General features: G+C 45.0%; 2 protein-coding genes across 3 annotated transcripts in view; one reads left to right on the top strand and one right to left on the bottom strand.

Moving 5' to 3' along the window:
- The window catches only part of SLC41A2 (solute carrier family 41 member 2), a 116,257-nt gene extending 112,043 nt beyond the window's left edge, over positions 1 to 4,214 (bottom strand). The window contains exon 1 of one of the 2 annotated variants that reach the window (XM_044280589.1): positions 4,083 to 4,214. The gene's annotated coding sequence lies outside the window, so the exon portion shown is untranslated. The remainder of the gene's footprint in view (positions 1 to 4,082) is intronic. The other variant, XM_044280588.1, reaches the window with a different exon arrangement.
- Positions 4,215 to 4,695: 481 nt separating this feature from the next.
- On the top strand, positions 4,696 to 18,859 carry NOPCHAP1 (NOP protein chaperone 1). The gene is made up of 4 exons (XM_044280587.1): positions 4,696 to 4,808; positions 5,212 to 5,298; positions 7,832 to 7,965; positions 17,818 to 18,859. Exons 1-4 carry the CDS (start codon positions 4,733 to 4,735, stop codon positions 17,983 to 17,985), a joined length of 465 nt encoding a protein of 154 aa, XP_044136522.1. The 5' UTR covers positions 4,696 to 4,732; the 3' UTR covers positions 17,986 to 18,859.
- Positions 18,860 to 20,579: the final 1,720 nt, after the last annotated feature.

Here is a 20,579-nt window from a genome sequence, read left to right as displayed (position 1 = left end):
ACTTTTACACAGGTTTTGAAGGACCTCGGCAGGGAGGCCATTCCAAACATCTTGGAGAATAACCATAGATCTTCTGTGGATGTAGACTTGCTCAGATCCTTCTGTCTCTTCATGTAATCCCGGACTGGATGATGTTGAGATCAGGGCTCTGTGGGGCCATATCATCACTTCCAGGACTCCTTGTTCTTTTTTACACTGAAAATAGTTCTTAAAAGGAGTATTAAAGTTATCCCCTATTCACAGGATAGCAGATAACTATCAGATCGGTGGGGGTCCTACCGTTGGGACCCCTACCAATCACGAGAACAGGGGCCCCATACCTCATGCAATGAACGGAGCGGCCAGTTGCACATGCGTGTGGCCACTCCATTATTTTCTATGGGAGTTCTGGAGATAGCCAAGTACGTCGCTCAGCCGTCTCCGGAATTCCCATAGAGATGAATGGAGCGGCTGCACGCATACCCGACCGACCACTCCATTCATTTCAGGAGGGCTGCAGGGGGTACAGGGGCCCTCATTCTTTTGATCAGTGGGGGTCCCAGCGGTAGGACCCCCAACAATGTGATAGTTAGCCCCTATCATACAGATAAGGGATAACTGCTAACAACTGGAATACCCCTTTAAAAGGGGTTGTCTGGGTTCAAAGCTGAACCCGGACATATCCCCATTTTCATCCAGGCAGCCCACCTGACATGAGCATCGGAGCATTTCATTCTTTGATGCTCTCCTTTGGCCCACGCTGAATCGCACAGGACAAGGCTTTATTTATTTATTTTTTAGATCCGGTGACATACTGGGTTCTCCCTGGGTAAAGAAGCTAGGCGGAGGTTTCCACCTAGCAGTGAGCCTGGTGATGTCACCGGCACTAATGGGCGGGCCTTAGCGCTGCCTTAGCCTCTGAAATGGGGAACCCTCCGCCTAGCAGAGTAATAATATAAACAAAAAAGCCCTTGCCCTGTGCAATCCAGCGCAGGGCAAGGGAGAGTATCAGAGCATGAACAGCTCCGATGCTCATATCATGGAGGCCGGAGGGGTAAAAATGGGGATTTGTCCTGGTTCAGCTCTGAACCCAGACAACCCCTTTAATGACATTGGTTGTATGTTAGGGGTCATTGTCCTGCTGTAGAATAAATTTGGAGACAATCAGACACCTTCATGATGGTATTGCATGATGAATAAGTATCTGCCTGTATTGGAGCCCCAACCTTGCAAGGACCCTCCACCATAACCAGGCTTCACTGTTGCTGCAGACACATTATTTTACTGCTCTTGAGCCTTTCGGCAAACAAACTGCCTTCTGTCACAGCCAAATATTTCAAATGTTGACTCATTAGTCCAGAGCATCTGCTGCCATTTTCCTGCACTCCAGTTCCTATGCTTTCATGCATAGTTGATTTGCCTGACCTTTTTTCCCATGTTGAAGGTATGGCTTTTTAGCCGCAATTACTCCAGGAAGACCACTTTTGGACATACTTCTCCAAACAGGTGTACCTGGGTCCCACTGGTTTTTGCCATCTGCTGGACATCTTCTGATTTCGAAGGAAGCATAATGTGTCTTTCATCTGCCACACTAAGTTTCTTTGGCCAACCACTGTCTATGGTGTTCAACATTGCCCATTTCTTTGATCTACTTGAGCAGAACATCTAGAAACCCCAGTCTGCTTTGATATCTTTGCCCGAGAGAGATGTTGCTCATGCAGTATAACCATATTGAATCTTATTGAACTATCTTCAGTGTACAGAAGAACAAGGAGTCCTGGAAGTGATGATATCGCCCCCACAGATCAACATCCAATCTGTCTGGGATTACATGAAGAGACAGAAGGATTTGAGCAAGCCTACATTCACAGATCTGTGGTTAGTTCCTCTAGATGTTTGGGACAACCTTCTTACTTTGCAAAAGGTGTGGGAAAAATGCTGCACAGTAGTGTATACAAGACGACCGGTTTAAAACTTCATGAGGCAATAGGTTGGGGCTACACTGCGAGACATGCTGCAGGACATGAAAGTCAAGTGACTTTGCATCTATTGACTTGTCAATGGTGTCACATTGCAACCCACAGTTGTGTCTGGTTGTGCAACTTGTTTCTTCCATTCTCTGAAAGACGTCCATAACAGGAGGATGTCTAATCACAATGAGACTGTGAGATAAAGTGCAAGTATGCTAAGGGTAAATTCACATGTGGTGGATATGCAGCAGATTTTATTGTCAAAAACTGCACCCAGCGTGGATAATCAGTGACATCAGCAGTATGTTAGAGGGCACCTCCGCTGGCACAAATGTGACTGCCACTCTTTCCTCCCCTCATACCTAGCTGAAAAATCTGTGACATAAGCAGTATGGTAGAGGGCACCTCTGCTGGCACAGATGTGACTGGCACTCTTACCTCCCCTCATACCTAGCTGAAAAATCTGTGACATCAGCAGTATGTTAGAGGGCACCTCCGCTGGCACAGGTGTGACTGCCACTCTTACCTAGCTGACAAATCAGTGACATAAGTAGGATGTTAGAGGGCACCTCCGCTGGCACTCTTACCTAACTGACAAATCAGTGACATCAGCAGTATGTTAGAGGGCACCTCCGCTGGGACAGATGTGACTGGCATTACCTAGCTGACAAATCAGTGACATAAGCAGGATGTTAGAGGGCACCTCCACTGGCACTCTTACCTAGCTGACAAATCAGTGACATCAGCAGTATGTTAGAGGGCACCTCCGCTGGGACAGATGTGACTGGCATTACCTAGCTGACAAATCAGTGACATAAGCAGGATGTTAGAGGGCACCTCCACTGGCACTCTTACCTAGCTGACAAATCAGTGACATCAGCAGTATGTTAGAGGGCACCTCCGCTGGGACAGATGTGACTGGCACTCTTACCTAGCTGACAAACCAGTGACCTAAGCAGTATGTTAGAGGGCACCTCCGCTGGGACAGATGTGACTGGCACTCTTACCTAGCTGACAAATCAGTGACATAAGCAGGATGTTAGAGGGCACCTCCGCTGGCACTCTTACCTAGCTGACAAATCAGTGACATAAGCAGGATGTTAAAGGGCACCTCCGCTGGCACAGATGTGACTGGCACTCTTACCTAGCTGACAAATCAGTGACATCAGCAGTATGTTAGAGGGCACCTCCGCTGGGACAGATGTGACTGGCATTACCTAGCTGACAAATCAGTGACATAAGCAGGATGTTAGAGGGCACCTCCACTGGCACTCTTACCTAGCTGACAAATCAGTGACATCAGCAGTATGTTAGAGGGCACCTCCGCTGGGACAGATGTGACTGGCATTACCTAGCTGACAAATCAGTGACATAAGCAGGATGTTAGAGGGCACCTCCACTGGCACTCTTACCTAGCTGACAAATCAGTGACATCAGCAGTATGTTAGAGGGCACCTCCGCTGGGACAGATGTGACTGGCACTCTTACCTAGCTGACAAACCAGTGACCTAAGCAGTATGTTAGAGGGCACCTCCGCTGGGACAGATGTGACTGGCACTCTTACCTAGCTGACAAATCAGTGACATAAGCAGGATGTTAGAGGGCACCTCCGCTGGCACTCTTACCTAGCTGACAAATCAGTGACATAAGCAGGATGTTAAAGGGCACCTCCGCTGGCACAGATGTGACTGGCACTCTTACCTAGCTGACAAATCAGTGACATCAGCAGAATGTTAGAGGGCACCTCCGCTGGCACTGATGCGAGTGGCACTCTTACCTAGCTGACAAATCAGCGACATCAGCAGAATGTTAGAGGGCACCTCCGCTGGCACAGATGTGACTGGCACTCTTACCAAGCTGACAAACCAGTGACATAAGGTAAGCAGTATATTAGAGGGCACCTCCGCTGGCACAGATGTGACTGGCACTCTTACTTCCCCTCATACTCACTAGTACCTCAGTATGTAGTAGGTCACTACCATGAGCACAGGTGGCAGCTTCCACCCCCACAGTGCCGTCCTGGTGCCAGCTGCAGGGGCAGGCGGGTGACAGACAGTGTTTATCTATGTGACAGCTCCAATCCCTCCACCTATACAGTCTCCCTGTAGATACCACAGACGGCCTCCCGTTTACCTACAGACAGCCTGCCTTCTCCCAGCTCCATGGCGCCGTTATCCCCACGGGTCATGCCGCTCTCCGGGTGACAAGACAGCCGGACTGACGGCTCAGCACCGCTACGCAGGCGTACGGAGTGTAATGGGCGTGGTGCAATGCAGTGACGTCACCGGGCCGCTTCTAAATTACGGATCCACGCGTATGGGCGTGGCTTGCGTATCCTAGTAACCAGGGACACGTCACCCACAGCAATATGTTGAGTCTGCTTATTGCGTCCATACTACAAACTGTACAATCCCAGTTACTACACCAGCCAATCACAGGCGAGTGCTATAGCATCACAAGACAGAATAGGATTCAATGTATGTGCCTTGCTATTCTACCCTCCGGATTTCCCAGTAGTTTCCTGACAGTGTAGTACCTACAATTGACCAGCAGAGGGCAGAGATGTTTGTTATTTTCCCTTATATAATAATTAGTAATAGATAGGTATATAGTTTTCACTTAGGGATGACCAGCGATGCTATACACCTCCAGGCATGCAGTTATAGAATACTGGTTACCTTCTGCCCTTAACCATCATGGAGGATCGGAGCCTGGTGTGTGGTGACGTCATCGCCGTGCTGCCGCTTCCTGTTCTCTCCTCATGCTTCTCTGCACGGAGAGACATGGAGGCAGCTGAGGGGCAGAGAGTGGAGGCTGCGCGGTCCGGAGAGCTGCTGGATGTCGGCTCTTCAGGAGACGGTGGGTGACAGCAGATAATGGGGGGAATACAGGTGCAGTAGTACAATCAGGATAGGAAATGTGACATTACTTATCTTGTACTGAGTCTAAATGATGTGCTCCAGAGCTGCATTCACCGTTCGTCTGTGGTTGACACCACTTTTTGGCCATATATTAACGTTTGTGTTGGAGGTGCCATCTGCCAGTAGGTGTGGAGAGACCCATGCTGGGCTGTACGGATGCCGCAGGCGTGTACGCCATTAGAGGCTATCCGGAACGGTTGTATGGTTGACTCTGGAGCTACACCCCAGCAGTAGTAGTGATTCTCCACCCCACGTTTCTGGGGTATCAGTGTCCGGTTTATGGGACCTGGCTGGTGTGTTATATACTGAGTAACGCCATTGCTCATTCTGTGCCCCTTTAGGTCTGTACAACAAGTTACTTATAAATTCGAAGCAGAGCAAAAAACCCGGTTCCTGTCCTCCGATCGTTAGAATGCCGAGAAGCAGCGGTAAGTGTATTTTACCTTGTGTTATGTACGGTGCCTGTAGTTTACTAAATGATGTACGACTGTAATGGGGCTGGGTAGGGTTTTATACTGATGTCCTATCCCCAGGATTGGTCATTAATAACTGATCGGCAGGGGGGGGGCAACATCTGGTACCCCTGCGATCAGCTGCTTGAAGAGCATGTGGCGCTTGAGCACTACTTCCTCTTCGTTGTCAAAGGTAAGTATAATTACAAATACTCGCTCTATTCACTTGAATGGAAGGAGTACTTAAAATTACACTACACAGGAGATGAAGGACAGTGTGATAAACAGGAAGTAGCGCTTGTATGGAGTGCCACATCCTCTTCAAACAGCTGATTGGCAGAACCCCACTGATCAGATATTGATGACCTATCCTGAGGATAGGACATCAATATAAAACCCCTGCATAACCCCTTTAAATGATAAATGGAGGATACAGTGTGAGGGATACCCTATCTGCCTTTATCTTTAAAGGGGTTGTCCATATTTTCACCCCGACTGCCCCCCTGACAAGAGCATCAGAGCATTGTATGTATATATAACATATAGGGGAGAGATTTATCTGCACTGTATAATGTATACATAACATACCTTTCAACCCTTCAGAACAGTTCTTACACTTTTGACTTGCACAAATCAAGCTTTAATTCTAAAATAAAGAAATCGTACTAAACCCACATATATTTTGTAGTAGACACCGGCACATTCTTCTCTGTCTGTCTGTTAAAGGGGTTGTCCACTTTTTTATTTTTATTTTTTTCAATCTTTAGGATAGGTCATCAATATCAGATCAGCGGGGTGCCCACTCCAAGCACCCCCGCCCTTCAGCTGTTTGATGAGAAAGCAGCGCTTGTATGAGCACTGCCTTCTCTTCAGTGGTTACCTGCTCGCGGTCACAACTGCAGTGGTGAGCAGTGTAATTACAGCTCGGCTGTCCCATTCACTTCAATGGGATGTCTCCTTCTTGTTCAAGTGAATAGGAAGAAACAGTCCCATTGAAGTGAATGGGACGGCTGAGATATCATTACACTGCTCACAGTTGCGACGGCGAGCAGGTAAGCACTGAGGAGAAGACAGCACTTGGACAAGCACTGCCTTCTCTTCAAACAGCTGATCGGCAGGGGTATCATTGTGACCCTGATACATTCCCTTCTCAATTACTGTAACTCATTACTAACAGGTCTCCACCTCACTAAACTATACAGCGCCAGGCTCATCTGTCTGTCCAACTGCTACTATGATGCCTCTGCCCTGTGCCAGTCATTGCACTGGTTTCCCATACAGTAGTCAGTCTCATCCACAAAGCCCTCACAGTGCTGCACCCCCTACATCTCCTCCCTCATCTCGGTCTACTGCCCTACCCGTGTTCTACGATTTGCAAATGACTCAAGTAGCATATACTATGTATCGTTTAAAAAAGGGCTATATGATTATCTAATAGCAAATGGCACGGAGGGTTATATTGTAAGAAATAATGCTGAATAATTTACTCTGAAAAAGGGGTGAACTTGGTCTCTTTTCAGCTTGTGTAACATTGACCATAATCTAACTCTCTCTGCCGTCTCCAAGACTTCTCTTGCGTTGCACCAGTTCTCTGGAACTCTGTACCCGAAGCAAATAGGTTAATGCACAACATCCGCAGTTTTAGGCGCTCCATATTTCTTTTTTGTTTTACTGATGATCTATCCTCGCGGGTGATGCTAGGGAGGCTCGTCCCCATCGCAGCCTGCTATTGGTTGCTCCCCTCGTCCCCCAGATCTTTTGACCCCCACGACGGGGAGATGCAGCGACTGCGATGCGGGGGTTGCGGTAAGTATAATCTATATGAGGTTTTAGACATTGGATTACCCCTTTTAAACTTTTCATCATTTTGCTCTACTTCAGACAAGCTGGAGGCTTAATTCTGGACTTTACAATGACACCTTTACTACCTTAGGAGGGAAAGAGTTAAACAAGCAGTGAGGTCTTTCACACTAATAGTAAAGGGGTTGTGCATTGTCAGATATGGATCGGTTGGTATATAAGATCGGTTGGGGTCCGACACTCAGCTGTTTGAAGGGACTGAGGCTTTTGCATGAGCACTGCGCCCCTCTTCAATGGTTACCTGCATGTCACCCCCCCTTCCCTGTAGTTATAGTGCAATGTCAGTACAGCTGTACGTCCAGTTCACTTGAATGGGAGAGAAAGCTGCACCTCTACCACAATCTAGATGGAGTGGATAGACATTGAAGAGGACACGATGCTTGACCAAGTGCTGCGGTCCCATTAAACACCTGATCGGATTTAGACTCCCGCCCATCTGATATTCATGACCTCTCCTGAGGATTACAGAAAACAAAATAGCTGCACACCGTTATATATACAAAGGCCATTTTGTTTTTTGTAATTATGTTTGCTTCATGGATGTGCACCTGTGATTCTGAAGGTTCTAGTCTAAATTTTCTTGCTCTCCTGAGGATCATCAGTATCATTGAAGTTCATCTTGTATTCTTGTACCTTCTTGTCATTACAGTACTTGATAGAGTACAGAACTTCCTGCCTCAAATGGCCCGGGCTAATGAAGATCTCAACAGAGAAATTCAGACTTGTTCAGATGGGAAATTTGACATAGAAAACGTTGAGGGTGAAGAAAACATAATAGAAATGGTAAGTGGTGATATTTGGTCCATTTATGGACAGTTACATAGGCAAGTGTATATGAGATCCTTCTCTAAGAAGGTTGGCCGTACGTTGTGTGTTCCCTGTTCGAGTCCTTTCAACATTGTAGCAAATAGTGGCTATTATTACCATGGTCCAAAAGTTTGGACACACCTTCTCATTCAAAGAGCTTTCTTTATTTTCATGACTATGAAAATTGTAGATTCACACTGAAGGCATCAAAACTATGAATTAAAGCATGTGGAATTATATACAGAACAAAAAAGTGTGAAACAACTGAGAATATGTCATATTCTAGGTTCTTCAAAGTAGCCACCTTTTGCTTTGATTACTGCTTTGCACACTCTTGGCATTCTCTTGATGAGCTTCAAGAGGTAGTCACCTGAAATGGTCTTCCAATAGTCTTGAAGGAGTTCCCAGAGATGCTTAGCACTTGTTGGCCCTTTTGCCTTCACTCTGCGGTCCAGCTCACCCCAAACCATCTCGATTGGGTTCAGGTCCGGTGACTGTGGGGGCCAGGTCATGTGGCGCAGCACCCCATCACTCTCCTTCATGGTCAAATAGCCCTTACACAACCTGGAGGTGTGTTTGGGGGTCATTGTCCTGTTGTAAAATAAATGATGGTCCAACTAAACGCAAACCGGATGGAATAGCATGCCGCTGCAAGATGCTGTGGTAGCCATGCTGGTTCAGTATGCCTTCAATTTTGAATAAATCCCCAACAGTGTCACCAGCAAAGCAGCCCCACACCTCCTCCTCCATGCTTCACGGTGGGAACCAGGCATGTAGAGTCCATCCGTTCACCTTTTCTGCGTCGCACAAAGACGCGGTGGTTGGAACCAAAGATCTTAAATTTGGACTCATCATGGTCTAATGTCCATTCCTTGTGTTCTTTAGCCCAAACAAGTCTCTTCTGCTTGTTGCCTGTCCTTAATAGTGGTTTCCTAGCAGATATTCTACCATGAAGGCCTGATTCACACAGTCTCCTCTTAACAGTTGTTCTAGAGATGTGTCTGCTGCTAGAACTCTGTGTGGCATTGGCCTGGTCTCTAATCTGAGCTGCTGTTAACCTGCGATTTCTGAGGCTGGTGACTCGGATGAACTTATCCTCCGCAGCAGAGGTGACTCTTGGTCTTCCTTTCCTGGGGCGGTCCGCATGTGAGCCAGTTTCTTTGTAGCGCTTGATGGTTTTTGTGACTGCACTTGGGGACACTTTCAAAGTTTTCCCAATTTTTGGGACTGACTGACCTTCATTTCTTAAAGTAATGATGGCCACTCGTTTTTTCTTTACTTAGCTGCTTTTTTTCCCTTTCGCCCATGACAGCACCCTTGAGAGACCGCCTCCATCCAGGACAGGAAACAGGAACTTTCGTGGAGAGCTCATAAGGAGGAGCATGGCCCCGAGACCACCAGTTCCTGTTTCCTGTCCTAGACAGAGGACGGTTCGTGGAGAGAGGAAAAGAAAAGCTAGGCTGCAGGGCCCCGGAGGAATTGTTCTAAAGTGGGGTTACCTGTTCCGGCATAAGTCTCCTCTAGGAGCCGCCGGCCGGAGTCTGGTGTCTGCTGCTGGGGTCTGGCTTACGCTGCGCTGGCGATACTCTGCAGTCCCGGGCTCACCGAGAGGTGCGTTCGGCACGCCGGTCCTGCCCGACAGTGCTCAGGCGGGCCGGGGCCTTCTTCTTTGCCGCGCGCAGGGGGAACTAAAATCTCGCGGTGCAGCGAGATCCGGGTCTCGGTAGAGACTTCCGGTTTTTGGAACGCACGCAGCGTGCGTTCCGGAAGTAGGAAGAGCCTTCTCCTACTTAGGCCGCAGAGGATTTCCAGCAGGACCCGACCGAGGAGATCGGACCCACAGGCGCACGGTCAGCAGCAGCCCAGCCAGCCAGCCAGCCTTACAGGAAGCCAGATTTCCTTTGGATCCGGGGAGTCACTCTCTATCCCACAGCAGTATGGAGGAGGAGAGTGCCCTACGCGCCGATCAACAGGAGGGTCATGAGATCAGACCGGTACTCCTGGTGGGGTAAGGGGGATCATTCCCCACCATTTATTTCATTTTTTAAGCTAAATCTCCTTTCCCTCTTGTTTCTTCCTGCATTTAGACTACAAAAGAGGGCCCTAGAAAGGCAATTTCAAAGACCAGAGGGAAGGAGTGTGCCGTCTGTAAAAAGAAACTGGCCCCCTCTTGGTTGAAAAAGCTATGCCAAAGTTGTATTGAGAAACTAGTGGAGGAGGAGTCCCCATCCCTTCTACAGAGTATTAGGGAGATGGTAAAGACGGAGGTCTCGGATTCCCTGAAAGATTTCAAAAAGAGCTTTCCCGCTGTAGCCTCTACCTCCCTGGGAACCAGATCAAGCACGGCTAATAGATCTGACTCAGATCCTTTAGAGGAAAGCGATACGGGAGAAATCCTAGATAGCCCAGACTCGTCCCAGGATGAAGAATCCACGGGCAGGCCACTTTTTTCCCCCGATGATACGGAAGCTTTACTAAAAGCAGTTCGTGCGACTATGAAAGTAGACGAACCCAAAGACCCAAGATCCGTTCAGGATATCATGTTTGGTGATCTCGGGCAGAAAAAATCTAGAGTATTTCCCGTTAACGAGAATATAAAGTTTTTAATACAGAGGGAATGGAAAAGACCCGATAAAAAGTTTTTTGTGCCAAAAAATGTAAAAAGGAAATATCCCTTTGACGAGGCAGACTCAGTAAACTGGGACAGACCCCCTAAATTGGATGCACCTGTTGCAAAAATTTCAAAAAAATCGGCCCTTCCGTTCGAGGACTTAGGTTCTCTTAAAGACCCTATGGATAAGCGAGCAGAGGTTTACTTGAAAAAAGTTTGGGAGACCTCAGCCCAAGCATTCAAACCAAATATTGCCGCCACATCCACTGCTAGGTCTCTGAAATTATGGCTAGAGGAGTTAGAATCTCACATTCAGAACAAGACCCCGAGAGATCAATTGTTAACAGTTTTCCCCACTCTACTTAAAGCAGTAGACTTTATTTCTGATACATCAGCCGATGCTTTAAAATTAAATGCTAGGTCAGCTGCTCTTTCAAATTCAGCCAGACGAGCTATTTGGCTAAAAGGTTGGTCGGGAGACACGGGATCTAAAAATAAGCTTTGTGCAATTCCTTGTCAGGGCGATTATCTTTTTGGATCCGTCTTAGACGACCTTTTGGATAAAGCCTCGGACAATAAAAAAGGATTCCCTGTCTCCAGACCCCCGAAAAAACAACGTTTTTTTCGCAAAAACAAGAAAGATTTTTTTAGGGGGCAGAGGAAAGACTTCAGAGCTGACAACAAGAATAGGAAAAGCAAGGGGTTTCTCTTCAGTTCCCAATCCTCCTCAACCTCTAAACCATCACAGCAATGACGGTTTCTCTCCCGTGGGGGGCAGACTTTCTCTCTTCCTCTACGCCTGGGAGAAAATCTCCTCAAGTCCCTGGATTTTAGGCGTTATAAAGGAGGGGTTTGGTCTAGAGTTTGTCTCCCGCCCACCGGACAGATTCAAAATCACGAATTTTCTAGGAAACCCGGGGAAAAATCTAGCCTTACAACAAGAGATTGTATCCCTACTTCGGAAAAATGTTCTAATTCCGGTGCCGGAGGCAGAGAAGGGCGAGGGTTTTTACTCCTCCCTTTTTCTGGTCCCCAAACCGGATGGAACATTCAGAACTATTATAAATCTAAAGGATTTAAATCAATTCCTCTCTTACAAAAAATTCAGAATGGAGTCGATCCAATCAGTCATAAAACATCTATTCAGGGGCTGCTTCATGGCTACGATAGACGTAAGAGATGCGTACTACCACATTCCCATTCGGCTAGACTGTCAAAAATTCCTCAGAGTCGCGGTTTCTATAGGAGGTCACATCCAGCACTTACAATACACAGCCCTTCCCTTTGGGATTTCTCAAGCTCCCAGACTTTTCACGAAAGTCATGGCAGAAGTCATGGCTCATGTAAGGGAAAAAGACATTTTACTAATACCTTACTTAGACGATCTCCTGGTGGTAGCAGAGTCAAAATCCATTCTAGAAGCGCACCTCAAAAAAGTAGTGCAGATCCTAGAAGACCTCGGCTGGCAAATAAACGGAGAAAAATCCCATTTAATTCCTTCCCAAGTTTGCATCTTTTTAGGGATGATGCTGGACTCAAAGAAACTACTCTGTATTCTACCCCAGGACAAGATTCAGAGATTAATACAACAGGTTCAGTCCCTGATATCGGCAGAGAACCCTACTATCAGACAAGCAATGGCGGTCTTGGGCAGAATGACCTCAACCATACCAGCGGTCAGTTGGAGCCATCTTCACTCCAGACCCCTACAGTGGCAAATTCTGAAGGAGTGGCAGGGCTCCCTCCGCCCATTAGATACACCTTTCACACTCACCCCCCAAGTGATCCAGTCCCTTCACTGGTGGCTGAACCCCGTAAACCTGTCCCAGGGGCTCCCTTGGTTCCAACAAGACTTTGTTACCCTTACCACCGACGCAAGTCCTTCCGGGTGGGGGGCCTGTTGCCAAGGGTACTTAAGACAAGGTGTTTGGGAAAGAGAGCAGAGTCTAGACTCCCAAAACATGAGGGAACTGAGGGCGGTCTTTTTCGCCTTAAAAGAGTTTCTTCCTTTACTACAGGGAAAGTCTATAAAAGTTTTTTCAGACAACGCCACAGTGGTCTCCTATCTGAACAAACAAGGAGGAACCAGATCAGAAAATCTTATGCGGTTAACAACGGATATCTTTTCCCTTATAATTCCTTCTGTGCCGTCCCTTATGGCAATACATCTAAAAGGTTCAGAAAACAAAGTGGCAGATTTCTTAAGTCGAAATACACTAGACCAGGGGGAATGGTGTCTGAACCAAATGGTGTTCGATCAAATAATTCGACTTTGGGGTCGTCCTCATCTGGACTTGTTCGCCACCAGAGAAAACAGAAAGTGTCATTGTTTCTTTTCCCTCAGCACGAGAGATTCACCAACAGGGATAGATGCCTTCTCCCTTCCCTGGCCGAACCAGCTCCTCTACGCCTTTCCTCCATTAAGGCTTCTTCCAAGATTCTTACAGAAGCTGAGACAAGAAAGAACAACAGTGATCTTAATTGCTCCTTTCTGGCCCAGAAGAACCTGGTTCACCTGGTTGAGGAAGCTATCCTTGACGGACCCTTGGATTCTCCCGGAGTGGCAAGATCTTCTATCCCAAGGACCAGTCAATCATCCGAGTGTGAAGCAGCTACACCTAACAGCATGGCTCTTGAGGGGGAAATCCTAGAAAGTAGAGGACTCTCCAAGAGCGTAGTTTCCACTTTACTATCCTGCAGAAAGGATGTCACCTCCTCTATTTATCTCAGGATTTGGAACACCTTCCAGAAGTTTGCCAAGGATCCAGTGAATCCTTTAAATCCCCCACCTATGTGTAGGATTTTAGATTTTTTGCAAGCTGGACATGAAAAAAATTTGAGGCCAAGTACTCTTAGAGTACAGGTATCCGCTTTGAGTGCGTTCTTTGATTCTCCCATCGCTAGCCACCCGTGGGTCCGAAGATTCTTTAAAGCCATCAGCAGGCTTAGGCCTATACCTGGACCTTCAATTCCCCCCTGGGACCTCAACTTGGTCCTTACTAGCCTCACAGAACCTCCCTTTGAGCCACTTAAACAGTTACCTATAAAGATTTTGTCTTTCAAAACAGCGTTTCTTGTGGCAATTACCTCAGCAAGGAGGGTTGGTGAGATTTCAGCCTTCTCTACCTCGCCTCCGTACACTAACATCTTAGATGATAGGGTTCTCATTAAACCAGACCCTTCCTTCTTACCGAAAGTGGTTTCTATGTTTCATAGAACGCAGGACATTATCCTTCCTTCCCTGTGCCAAGATCCGAGAAATGAAAAAGAGGAAAAACTGCACTGTTTAGATGTAAAAAGATGCCTATCTCATTATCTGGAGGTTACTAGTCAGTGGAGGAAAACCTCAAAACTCTTCATTCAGTTTAGTGGGAAAAATAAGGGCCTCCCAGCCTCTTCTAAAACCCTTTCCAGATGGATCGTAAGAGCCATTAATTTGGCCTATTCTTCAGCTGGAAAGGCGCCCCCGGGGGGCTTTGGTTCGCATTCTACAAGATCAGTCTCCACCACTTGGGCAGAAAGGGCTGACGCTACCCTAGAACAAATTTGTAGAGCAGCCACATGGCAGTCGCCTAGCACCTTCTTCCGTCACTACAGATTGGACCTAGGCAATAGAGAACAGCTAGCCTTCGGTAGGAAAGTCCTCCAGGCGGTAGTCCCACCCTAAGAAATAAAGGGATTTCTATTCTAATCGTCTCTCAAGGGTGCTGTCATGGGCGAAAGGGAAATTTAAGATTACACTTACCGGTAATCACTTTTCCATAAGCCCATGACAGCACCCGGGTTTATTCCCACCCTGATATTCATATAAAAAAAAAAAAAAAAAAAGATAGGAAAAAAAAAAAAAAAAATATATATATATATATATATATATATATATATATATATATATACAAAAAAAAAAAAAAAGAGAAGAGTGTGGTCTAGGACAAGTTCTTGCGATTAACTGGTGGTCTCGGGGCCATGCTCCTCCTTATGAGCTCTCCACGAAAGTTCCTGTTTCCTGTCCTGGATGGAGGCGGTCTCTCAAGGGTGCTGTCATGGGCTTATGGAAAAGTGATTACCGGTAAGTGTAATCTTAAATTTCTTGCCATAATACAAATTCTAACAGTCTATTCAGTAGGACTATCTGCTGAGTATCCCCCTGACTTCTCCACAACGCAACTGATGGTCCCAACCCCATTTATAAGGCAAGAAATCCCACTTATTAAACCTGACAGGGCACACCTGTGAAGTGAAAACCATTTCAGGTGACTACCTCTTGAAGCTCATCAAGAGGATGCCAAGAGTGTGCAAAGCAGTAATCAAAGCAAAAGGTGGCTACTTTGAAGAATATAGAATATGACATTTTCAGTTGTTTCACACTTTATTGTTATGTATATAATTCCACGTGTGTTAATTCATAGTTTTGATGCCTTCAGTGTGAATCTACAATTTTAATAGTCATGAAAATAAAGAAAACTCTTTGAATGAGAAGGTGTGTCCAAACTTTTGGTCTGTACTGTAGTCATCTAACGTTCTGCTCTAAATGCAGCTACAAGTGATGTTGTGTTGGGCTCAAAGTGGAACAAAGATGATGAATTTGTACTTTTCCTTTTAACAGCTTTCAGGAACTTATATTATTTGTAACCGACTGCCATGCAAAACTATATAATAATAATAATTTATTTTTATTTTTTGTATAATGTAGAAATAAAAAAAAGGCTACTTAAAATGACATTACAGTCCCATAATACAGTCCCATTACAGCTCACTGTCTTATGAAGCTGGGGTCAATTACTTAGACTGAGGCTGATTTACTGCTTGCAAGATCTTAGTTCTGTATCTATTGCTTTCCAAATTCTTATTTTATCTTGACTGTGAATGATGCTTGTGGTTTGTTTGCTAGGGTTAGGTCAAGTGTGTGTGTGTGTATATATATATATATATATATATATATATATATATATATATGTGTGTGTGTATATATTATAATTTTTATTTTTTTTTAAGCCAAAATGGTGTTGATCATTAATTAACAGAATGCATGAAGGGCAGACACTACTTTTCTAATCCACTCCTGGCTTTGACAAAAACCTGACTGTGTGGCAGAGCCCTTAGGGGGTTCACATTTTACCATTGTCCTTACAAAATATAAAAGTAAAGTACAAACCGATGCTGCATGAACATTATGGCCACCTCCTATTAGAGAACCATGGGCCTCAATAAGGAGTTACAACGGTCACTATTCTCCTGGGAAAGCCTTCTACAAAAAATGTATGTGTGTTTTTTTTTGTTTAACTGCAACTTGTTTTCAACAGTATACCCAGCCTCAAACAACATACAATAATCTGCTGGCGGCTGTGCGCAATCCGCCTCCCATTGTTTTCAGTTTGTTGTATTTGTTCTTTCTTGCTGTGGTGTCCGGAGAGACATGGCTGGAAAATGTGTGAGGTGTCCGCTTGTGGTTCCGCTCTTTTCAGTGGGGTTAAACTGCAAGTGGGTCTTCAGCATTTACATTGGAAAACCATGGGGGTTTTTCCACAAAATTATGAGTTGAATTCTGCCTTTGCAAAGTCCGTCGTGTAAACATTTTTTTTTTTTGTATTTTTTTTTTTTTTGCCATGGTTTTGAGAAAATCATGGGAAAACTTGACCTTAACGTGTAAATATATAGGTAAAATATACATTTATTTCATTTGAACATCAATCGTAGAGGTTGTTTCTTTATAGTAAAATCACTTTAGGAAAAATCCTTTTAATTGAAATATCACTTAAAGGAAGGGGAGGGGTATTACCCTTCCATAAAATTGTACAAAAAACTGATAAATAGTACATATAGTTAATACATGGTAAAATTGCATAAATTAATACACGGGGTGATTATAAAGTGCGTATCCTGGCTTCGCCCTTTTAGTGGGGAGGGGGGCTCCCCGTAATTGTAGTGCCCCGTCAATGAAAAATGTGGATTTCCTCAATGGTAGCCTATAATCGGGCGTAAGATAGCTTTTGGGGTCTCTTCTTTTCTTTCCCTCCCATTGCATGAATATCAATATTATCCTCCCCACTAAAAGGGTGAAGCCAGGATACGTGCTTTATAATCTCACCATGTATTAATTTATGCAATTTTACCATGTATTGTACTATTTTTATCTTTTTTTTTTTTTTTTTTTTTTTTTTTTTTGTACCATTTTATGGAAGGGTAATACCTCTCCCCCCTTCCTTTTTAAGTGATATTTATTTTAAAGGGACTCTGTCATCAGATTTGTGCCCTATAAGCTAAACATATGGCCATGTCGGTGCTAATAACACGAATCCTAAACTGCCCTTATTAAACCTGCTTGTGGCTCTATTAGCCCCAAAAACAGGTTTTAATAAGCTGTCACTCACCTACCTAAGGTGCCCAAGGGGTTTTACGTTAATCCAGGATGCCTGCTTGCACCCCTCGCCGTCTGGTCCTCAGCGCCGCCTCCTCAATCCACCCATCCCTCTGCCACATCCTGCGCTTGCGCACTAGGCTCAGCCTGATGGGCCGCTGGCAGCGGCTTCGTTGAGCGAAGTGCGCATGCGCATCAGGCCGGCGCATGCGCACTTCGCTCAATGAAGCCGCTGCCAGGAGTCCGCGGCCCATCAGGCTGAGCCTAGTGCGCAGGCGCAGGATGTGGCAGAGGGACGGGTGGATTGAGGAAGGCGGCGCTGGGCACCAGACGGCGAGGGGTGAAAGCGGGCATCCTGGATTAACGTAAAACCCCTTGGGCACCTTAGGTAGATGAGTGACAGCTTATAAAAACCTGTTTTTTGGGCTAATAGAGCCACAAGCAGGTTTAATAAGGGCAGTTTAGGATTCGTGTTATTAGCACAGACATGGCCATATGTTTAGCTTATAGGGCACAAATCTGATGACAGAGTCCCTTTAAAGTGATTTTTCCTAAAGTGATTTTACTATAAAGAAACAACCTCTACGATTGATGTTCAAATGAAATAAATGTATATTTTACTTATTTATTGCTCTCTGTGTGTCTGACCAAGTGAAGAGTGCCGGTTTATTATATTCAAATTCTATATCTAACCTCTTCTGATTGGGTGAATCAGCTAGACCTTGAGCACCTATACATCGTATTGGTTGGGTGAGCCACCAGTAACCCACATTTTCCTCTCTGTGTAAATATATAGGCAGAATCCATAGGTTTTCTTAGATTACCACATATACAGTAAATTTCATATTTTGTCTTCTTTTAGAATGTGGCCTTGGTTGAACTGAGCAGCTCTGACTCAAGTGAAGAGAAGTCCGATAGTTCAGATGAAAGCTCAGACTCTGATTCAGATGGAGAGGTGACAGAACAGAACATCAGACTGCGACAGAAAGGAAAGAAAGGCAAGATAGAAGAACTGGCCCTACGTAAATGAATCCTGACGTCCCTGAGTCGTGCACTGGTCTTCTGAGAGACTCTTGCATGGAGGTGATGTCAGTCTCCACTAACCCATATGGAAGGTTTCATTTCACTAGGAACTATGTACAGTACATAGACTGGATGAGCAGTTATTGTCTTGGTATTTTGATGGGATCCTAGCAAACTGATAGGTTCATACGGAACAGGCCCGCAAATCGGTTACACAAAATCTGCATTTGCCACACCGTGAAGACCACAGCATGTCAAAGACAAAATCCAGATCAAATCGGAGCATACTGCAAATTTCCAATGTACTGTACAGAAACTCAATCTGCCAAGGGTGAAAATGGCAACAGACGGACAGTCAGTTTTAACTTCATTGTTAGTAGTTGGCTTATCTGCTATGGCTGTGTTCACACGTTGCCTTCGTGATGCTTTTTTATGAGAGCACTGGAAAAATGCTGTGGTTTTGGTGTGAAAAACAGCAGCAAAAAAATAAAAAAAACGCAAGTGAACTTATAACTGCCCTATCTAATGTTTTAACATTTCGCAAGCGGAATGACTGTACGCTTTTTATAAAAGCACACACTTTCTAATTTACCTTTACACCTACAGAACATATTTTCTTGAGGCAGACTTACAGAAAATGACTTTATGGTTACATGGCTAAAGTGGTTAACATTAAATGTGATGTACTGCTAACTGACTCAACTTTTATTTTTCAATTCTAACAAATTGTACTATCATTTTACGGTTGTGAAAAGGGTTGTAAAAATGTTCTAAACTTTTTGCAAGCTACAACCTTGAGCCGAATACTTCTGTAACTGCATGCAATTAAAAATGTATTATCGCTACCGAGTTATTTAATAAATTCCATCTGTATAGCGCCACCTGCTGTTTGTTATTTAATTTTTTTTCTTATTTCCATCACGTACAGGAAATCTGTACATCTTTTTACATAAAATGGAGGATCGAAGTAGGGAAATTTTCCCTAAGGAAATGCTGAGGAACGTTCCTACTCATCCTTGAGTAGCTTTTGGATCCTCCTTTTGACCTAAAAAGCTGTACAGGAGAGCAGATCTTCCATATGATAAAAAGGCTGAGATGTGGAATGACTTGTGGAGAATATCAGCAGGGCTTTATTGGGAGGCAATCATGGAAAAATGTCTGTGTGTATATAGCCAGATCTCTCAGACATCCTGATAATTTGTCTAAATGTCTATAAGAACTAGAAACGGCACTATGTCAGTCATGCAACCTCTTGTCTGGTGTCTTGATATTTTGTCTACTGACCTATAAATTAGAGATATTTTGCAAGGTGTCAGTGTGTAGCCCCAGATTAAAGGGGTATTTATCTTTGGAAGGTGTAGGGTCTGACCCTTTGGACCCCAATGATCCTGAGAATGAAGGCACTGCAGCACTAATTCAGAAGTGTGAAACCTGCCCAGGGCTATCCCGGCCATAAATACGTAGCACAGCATGAATTAGGACTGGGGGAATTGATACAGACTTTAGGAGCCAGTTCATCACTCCCACTTTCCCTAGTATTAGTTTAATAAATGAGGCTCACAGTATCCTCTTTCTGGAGAAAACTATTTGTTCTTGCATTATTTTGTGCTTTAGATAATTGATGAGCAAATAAACACAACTCTCAAAAAAACTATTTCTAAACCGAAGACCTAATAAATCACTCCTTTATTTTCCCTTCTGGACTAGTGCACTCTGGTGCTGGTTTTGGTTGCAGCACGTGAAGCTGTGTGGCATTACTGCGGTCATGCAGTGGAGGAATACTGATGACCTGTCTTCTGGATAGCAATCAAAACACGGTCACGGCAGCATCTCCGGTTCCATCTCAATTTCTTGTACTTAAAAAGAATGTGTACACAAGAGCAGCAACGTTTCGGCTACATGGTAGCCTTTTTCAAGCTAATAAGGGATTCTAACAATCTCTTTATAGTGAATATAGTCCCTCCCCAAATGGTAGGAGACCAATCCAGTGGGTGTCACAACCCCCAAACACACCTACATATAATTGGGCTAACCAATCCCTCATGTAACCTCCCATAGTAATAATCAAATACATTAAAAGACACCTGTGTCTACCTTAAGAAGAGGTGATGGCTCATCCTGATGTCCACATGGAGAGAGCTGCGCTGCAGACTGGTGTTCTTTTCTCCCAACTGCGCATGTCTGAGATACGTAGGCAGCTGGATGATGGGGAGGTGTACAGTGCATTGTCCCTAAGACACTCGAGAATATTGTCGAGGACGCCTTGAACAAGGGACTCGTCGACAAAGACTTGAGTGAATATTGTCACCTAGCGATATGCCCCCATTGTCTAAGATGGGATAACACTTTTAAAGGAATAAAGGAGTTGTCAGAGGCACTAGGAAAATGCAAAGCCACTCCGGCTCACCTTCTTTTAAAGGCCAAGTGGTCAGCCTGTTAGTCAATGACTGCTCATGCCGCCATCTAGAAAAAGCAGAGTCGACCCAACCGGACCGTAAAAGGGGTTGTGCCAAGTTCTGAAGTTATCGCATTCCCTGATCTGCTGGAGTGGCATGTTGAGCATGTGCCCTGCCGCTCTATTCATTCTCTATGGGACCGCCA

Source organism: Bufo gargarizans, chromosome 2, assembly GCF_014858855.1.
Source record: "Bufo gargarizans isolate SCDJY-AF-19 chromosome 2, ASM1485885v1, whole genome shotgun sequence".
NCBI classification, from domain to species: Eukaryota; Metazoa; Chordata; class Amphibia; order Anura; family Bufonidae; genus Bufo; species Bufo gargarizans.
This window is presented reverse-complemented; position numbering and strand designations above follow the sequence as displayed.